Source organism: Hyperolius riggenbachi, chromosome 2, assembly GCF_040937935.1.
Source record: "Hyperolius riggenbachi isolate aHypRig1 chromosome 2, aHypRig1.pri, whole genome shotgun sequence".
Classification (NCBI taxonomy): Eukaryota; Metazoa; Chordata; class Amphibia; order Anura; family Hyperoliidae; genus Hyperolius; species Hyperolius riggenbachi.
Genome location: NC_090647.1, coordinates 180,525,686 through 180,532,740, shown reverse-complemented (window position 1 = coordinate 180,532,740; position 7,055 = coordinate 180,525,686). Strand labels below are relative to the sequence as shown.

General features: G+C 41.4%; 1 protein-coding gene across 3 annotated transcripts in view; it reads right to left on the bottom strand.

Moving 5' to 3' along the window:
* Positions 1-2,847: 2,847 nt before the first annotated feature.
* The window catches only part of PIBF1 (progesterone immunomodulatory binding factor 1), a 212,868-nt gene continuing 208,660 nt past the window's right edge, over positions 2,848-7,055 (bottom strand). For all 3 annotated transcript variants that reach the window (XM_068267851.1, XM_068267849.1, XM_068267850.1), the window contains exons 17-18: positions 5,573-5,743; positions 2,848-3,059 (exon numbers count right to left, since the gene is read on the bottom strand). In XM_068267851.1, coding sequence (XP_068123952.1) covers positions 3,009-3,059; positions 5,573-5,743 — 222 coding nt within the window. In that variant the 3' untranslated portion in view covers positions 2,848-3,008. The remainder of the gene's footprint in view (positions 3,060-5,572; positions 5,744-7,055) is intronic.

Sequence of the window (7,055 nt, the reverse complement as noted above, 5' to 3'; positions counted from 1 at the left end):
TTGTTACAATACAAAGCAATTGGAATGACATTAGTGTAATGTGATTCCAAGGTGCATGCAATTTATAATTGATCAGCTTTAGTTGCAACCTTTGGCCGCTTAAAGAAAACATAATAAATTCAGGTCAGGTCAGCATGATCACTTCTGTTCTCCAACCTGGAATACCCTTACTAGATAAATCTCAGTATTTGGTTCAAATACGGATCATCGGACCAGACAGCCTTTGTTCAATGATGTCCTTCCCAAGACTTGTAGCCTTGTAGACAGTCCGGATTATAGCAGCCTCATTGATTGTTTCTCTCATCTTAGCAGCATCTTCCTGCAGCTCATTCACAGTTACCATTGGCCATTTCGTTGCAAGTAGTCGGACACGACTAAATAGCGACTGAACAACACCAATGGCTAAAACTATTAGAGGCAGAGCAACTGGTATTGCTTAAAAGGATAAATATGTCAGCCTCCATATCACTCTCGCTTCAGGTTACCTTTAATGCCCTTTTAAATACTACCTGTTCTCACCAGTCAGTACAGTCATGTATATACAAGTTCCAAGTTTTGTTGCCTGAAATTATAATTTGCAATGTTTCCTATGATATTTACTGAATGGTCATAATACAGGCATACTGCTTGGAACCCTTCTAACAGGACAGTATGTTCTATCCTATGAAGAGGGAAAGGGAGGAATAAAATCAATTGGCATCACACAGGGAGCTGCTGCAGGAAATAAAATAGTTGTTGGCTGAATATTGAGAAAGTCTGAACAGTACTGACGATGAGGCTGATTGTCTAACGGGACGCGGCTTAGCTGCACCAGTGGACACACACGTCACCCAGTTCCCACTCCTGTTACATTTACATAGCACTCAATTTTACAAGTGATTTCACACCATTGACTGTAGCCTGGAATTGGGCATAGAAGTTTTGATCCATTAAAAGGATCCGGAAGTGAGATGAATACAAAGGCGGCCATCTTTAGTCTCTAAAAAAAAATGCCAGGTTCCTGACTTCTATGCTGATGCTCTGCCTCTAATAATTTAAGTGACTGGGTGAAAATGAGTATGCCAATCAGATGCTCCGACTCTGGTCTGACTCCTCTACCTGCATGCCTGTTACTCAAAAAGAAACTAAAGCTAAAACTTCAGCATGACAGCCAGGCAACTGATATTGTATGTAAGGAAATAAAGATGAAAGACTATGTATTCTTCCCACTTCAAGTTCCCTAGAAGGGAACCTGAAGAGGGAGGTACCCTATATGGAGGTTGCCATATTTAATTTACCTTTAAACAATACCAGTTGCCTGGCATCCTGATGATCTCTTTAGCTGCTGTAGTGTCTAAATCACACACCAGAAACAAGCATGTGGCTTGTCTGACTTAAAGAACAACTGAAGTGAGAGGTATATGGAGGCTGCCATATAATTTTCTTTTAAACAATACCAGTTTCCTGGCACCCCTTCTGATTTACTTGGCTGCAGTAGTGTCTGAACACCAGAAACAAGCACACAGCTAATCGTGTCAGATCTGCCAATAATGTCAGAAACACTTTATCTGCTGCATGCTTGTTATGACTAAAAGCATTACAGGAAGAGGATCAGCAGGACAGCCAGGCAACTAGTATTGTTTAAAAGCAGATACATTTGACAGCCTTCATAGCCCTCTCATTACAGCTGTCCTTTAAAGGGACTCCGAGCACAAAAAAAAAAAGAAAGTTGTACTCACCATGGGCTTTCTCCAGCCCAGTGCTGGTCGGGAGGTCCCACGCCGGCGTCCTGGCTCCTCTCCTTCTCCCCGCTCCGGAATGGCTGGCAGGCCGCAGCCCGGGCGACACTCTCCCGAGTGTCGGGCTTCTTCTTCCGCATATGACGCGGATTACGTCACACGCCGGCCGCCTCGCGTCATCATGGCGGCCGGCGTGAAAGTACTGCGCATGCGCGAACAAAGCGCGCATGCGCAGTACTTTCACGCCGGCCGCCATGATGACGCGAGGCGGCCGGCGTGTGACGTAATCCGCGTCATATGCGGAAGAAGAAGCCCGACACTCGGGAGAGTGTCGCCCGGGCTGCGGCCTGCCAGCCATTCCGGAGCGGGGAGAAGGAGAGGAGCCAGGACGCCGGCGTGGGACCTCCCGACCAGCACTGGGCTGGAGAAAGCCCATGGTGAGTACAACTTTCTTTTTTTTTTTGTGCTCGGAGTCCCTTTAAGTCAACAACATGTTATCGGCATGCTTTTTCAGTGTCTAATCGCTAAGGCCTCTTTTCCACGAACTGTTTACAGGCAGTGAAATGCCTCTCAAACTCTCACAACTGCTTGCTGCTGCCTGGTAACTGCTCACTGCTGCCTGGCAACTGCTCACTGCTGCCTGGTAACTGCTCACTGCTGCCTGGTAACTGCTCACTGCTGCCTGGTAACTGCTCACTGCTGCCTGGCAACTGCTTGCTGAGCACACAGCTCAACAGTTCATGGAAAAGAGGCCTAAAAGTATTAAGGTAGCCATACATTTAGCAATGATGGGCAGATTCGACTAAGACCATATCCCTCTCACTCTAGGTTCCCTTTAAAGCAAAAACAAATATTGTTTAACTACGTGATCTTTAGTACCCATGCTAATATACAGATGTAGACGATTGTGCATTTGACGAAGGGCCAAAAGGGACAGGACATATGTGGTGTGCTTAGTCCAAGTTAGAGGAGTGTCCCCTTCTATGTTTTGTTTTCAGTGGTGAGTTATTTCGTATGATATGAAATAATCTATGGACATAAATTTGCACTGAATTGCAATGTGAGCGACCCAATGTATGAATACCTGTTTACATTACGCACAATAATAAATAGTACAGGAAAGTCTTACTTCCAAATTTGTACAATCACCCATCAATGTGACATGGGTACTTGCTTTATTGCACGCTGTCAAAGTATTTTTTAAAATAACGTAAAAATGATTTGTACATTGTACATTAAATAACAAAACAAATTCCCATACATTGTAATAGTGCAAGAGATTGTTATCTTCTATGTGGTCTTTTTTGTTCGTTTGTACCACTCCGGTGCTTCTCTTTTTGTCTGCGAAAATGAAGAGAAAAGTGGTAAATGTATTGAAAAACAACAAATATATCATTATAATTCAACTGTTATATAGCAATAATCAAAAAAAGTGTTATGTGTATTTTAACATCAATGTACATCAATTATAAATATGAATAACACATGCAATAACACAAATAAAATATAATATGCTGTAATAAGTAGACAATTGTAGATATAGGTACATATAGTATTACAGCATTATGCCTATCTGGTCCAAGCCTTTATAAGGGCTCATTCACACTATGAGTTGCAGTGAGTTTTGACGCACTGCACATAGGGCTTGATTCATTAACCACTTCAGCCTTCAGTCGTTTTCACTTTATGCATCCGAGCAATGTTCACCTCCCATTCATTAGCCTACAACTTTATCACTACTTATCACAATGAACGGATCTACATCTTGTTTTTACCGCCACCAATTAGGCTTTCTTTGGGTGGTACATTTTGCTAAGAGCCACTTTACTGTAAATGCATTTTACCAGGAAGAATAAGAAAAAAACTGAAAAAATTCATTATTTCTCAGTTTTCAGCCATTATAGTTTTAAAATACCGGTAATACATGCCTCCCTAATTAAAACTCATGTATTGTATTTGCCGATATGTCCCGGGTATTACACCGTTAAAATTATGTCCCTAGTACAATGTATGGAGACAATATTATATTTGGAAATAAAGGTGCATTTTTTCCGCTTTGCATCTATCGCTATTTACAAGTTTAAAATAAAAAAAATATGGAAATATTTCATCTTTACATTGATATTTAAAAATTTTAGACCCTTAGGTAAATATTTACATTTTTTTTTTATTGTAAATTTTTTTTATTTTATATTGAACATTTTATGTGGGTATTTTTGGGAGGGTGGGATGTAAACAGTATTTTTATAATGTAAATGTGTGTTGACATGGCGGCCATGAGTTTATTTACATGACGTCACACTAAGGGTAACATACGCTTAGAGAGACGCATGGGGACGCAACAGCCAGAAAAAGCGAAGCTTCTGAGAGAAGCTGTCGCTTTTTCTGCGGGGGAGAGGAATCAGTGATCGGGCACCATAGACCGATTCACTGATTGCCTGGCTAACGATGCGCGGGCCGGGAGCGCACGTGCACGATCGGCCGCGGGAGCGCGCGGATGCGCACATGGCCTCCTGGGCGTAGCTAGTACGTCCAGCAGGCCGAAGTAGTTAAGCTGTGCTGCTAAATCAGTGGTTTCCTTTACCTCTATGTTACTTCACAGTGGTTTGACAATGCAGTAGAACTGCTATAAACTCCTAGAAATTAACAAAAACTCAGTGACCGATTCATGAGTTTTTACTCCTGCATATTAATGCATTTAGTAGTGCGAATGAGCCATAATGTTTTTAACTTTCCTCTGGATCAACTGGGATATTTGTGGATTCAGGCTAGTGTTGTACCATACTTTCTGGTTGAACTCGAAGAATGGAAGTCTTTTTTATCCAAACTAACTATGTAACTATGACCAGTCTCCTAACTCTAAAGGTGGCCATACATCTAACAATTTGGCTGTACGATCGACCATTTGATTCGTTCATTTTATCGCATTGCAAGAATCGAGTGCGTTCCAGTTTGCCCAATCGATGAAAAGTAACTGATATCATGTCGAAGCAACCAGCTTAGTCGATCGAGCAGGATGCAAAATATCAGTTGATCGCACAGGAATCGGCTACTGTTTACATGTCATTTGATCGACACGTTTTTACATTCAGAGCATGTAGACAACATCAGTCAGATTGGTCCATTGGTGAAGGTGAACCGCATAGGATATGGCTTATAGTGTGTAGGCCACTAGTCGATCGACTTCAGTATGGTTAATCGAAAGTCGATCGCCCAATAAAGTCAATTGCATTGTCGACTGAATCAGAATTGCTAGGTGTATGGCTAACGTAACCCTTAAACTAATACCCACTCTAATAAACTGTATAACTGATGCCGATCATTAATTTCCCTGCTTATCAGATTAGTCATTTTCAACACTATTCAAAGACATAGAGTATATCAGTTATAACTTTGAAAAATTTCAAACCCAAGTGATATTGGATCCATATTAAAAAACGCCACTCCCATCTCTGCACCCAAATGCAATGTGAACAATCTTTCTTTAGTATGAGACCTCCAGTTTGTACAAGTCAAGTTGATCTAGGAGGAGCGCAATGCACAGCAAATCCTTACTCAAGCAATTTCCACATCAGTGAATCTGTTTTTCCGCCACCAGGATACTATCCAACCTCTTTGGGTTAACAGACATGTAACATTGAAAATAACAAACATCAATGTCGCCATGAAAAAAAAAATAAAGCACATGTCAGGCACAGTGGAAATTAAAACTTCAAATAAGGCCATAAAAATTGGAGATAAACGGAGTATTAGCAATCTACTATTTTATGACCGTTATAAAAACTGTCACCTGTAACAAATGTCAGTTTACCATTAACTACAAACAGCATTAAATGCAAGGATGAAACGCTTACAAACAAAGTAGGCTGAGGTAGATAGACATTGTCTTCTTGGCGAGGATGAGGATCACGGACTGGAGATCCAGACTTGACTTTAGTCGCCAGTTTTCTCTCATGTACTTTAGAACCTTCCACTTGACGCTTCTTATGAAGACCGAGTAAAACCTGTTTCATTTCTGCCAGTTCCTGTAAGACAAAACCAGTAGTTCTACTGTGAGTTGTTTCTCAGAATATAATAACTCTTCTCCAGACTTCTTTGATCCTGTTTGTCTAGTGTGACTGGGGACTGCCATTACACATCACACAATACTCTTCCTCAGCCACAGTGGTTGCAAAGTCAAAGTTGCAAAGTAACTGATAAAATAGAGTGCAAGTGAGTAGGGAGGCTGGCTGGTATCTTACTATTTTGGCAGTTAAACTGTTGTTCAGGAAATGCTGATGAAAATAAAGGAAACCCTGTGAATCCACAGTGAGGAGATGGACTGGCCCAAAACCTGTCGGTTCTGTCAGATTTCAACTGCCTACTTTGTTTGCGATAGTGGTCCTAAGTGCCTCAGAAAACAGGACTGTATACAACCCAGTGGGTGGAATAGCTCAGAGAAGCTCTTTTGCATAGAGAAGTTAAGTTTTTTTTTTTTAACTTTTCCTGTATGGGAAAACAATATGAGACTATTTTGTTTGCTACTAATGTTCTATTTCTTAGCTGTACTACACCTACAGTTCATTAATATCTCATATGATTATTTTTGCTTCAGGTTTGCTTTACAATTGGGCCAACCAAAATACAGCAGGAAGTGCATTTAATTGGCCCAGTTCCAAATCTGCAATCTCGCCAGAATGATTAGCTTCTCACTGACCATCTCTATGCTGCATTTTCTCCCTGGTCTGTTCCCTCTCTGTGCCCCTTGCTCATTTAGCTCACTTTCCTCTGCCCCCTCTCCCTTTCTCCCAGGATCCTGATTGTTCTCAACTGACTGCCACTGCAAATGCTTAGCTGAAGGGCAAGCACAAGGAAAGCCTGGGAATAGCATAGAGTCAGAATCCCCCTGCTGCCAACACAGACATGTTTTGAATAGGAACACTATGGGGTTGATGTTAAAAAGATAAAGACATCTTTATCATTAATATTATAATATAAGCTGGGAACCACTTAATGAAAGCATGAATTCAGCTGGCTACTACGAGCAATACTTCCACTCTGGCTCCAGGTTTTAATAACCAGAACTCCCGTTCTGAAATATTTCACGTTATCATAAAGTCACTAGAAGAATGTGCACTCCAAATGGTTTAATAATGATCTTGCCACATTACACACAATCCAGGACCTAGAGGTTCCTGTATACATTGCAGATCCCACACTACCACCACTGACCACCAGCATACACCAAGTGCCATTCAGCTGGCATTCCTCCTGTTCGGAAATAGAACGGGACTCACTATTCAGCTACAGTGTTTTTTCTTCCAAGCACAAGCTGCACTCTGGACACCCTTCGGTTTT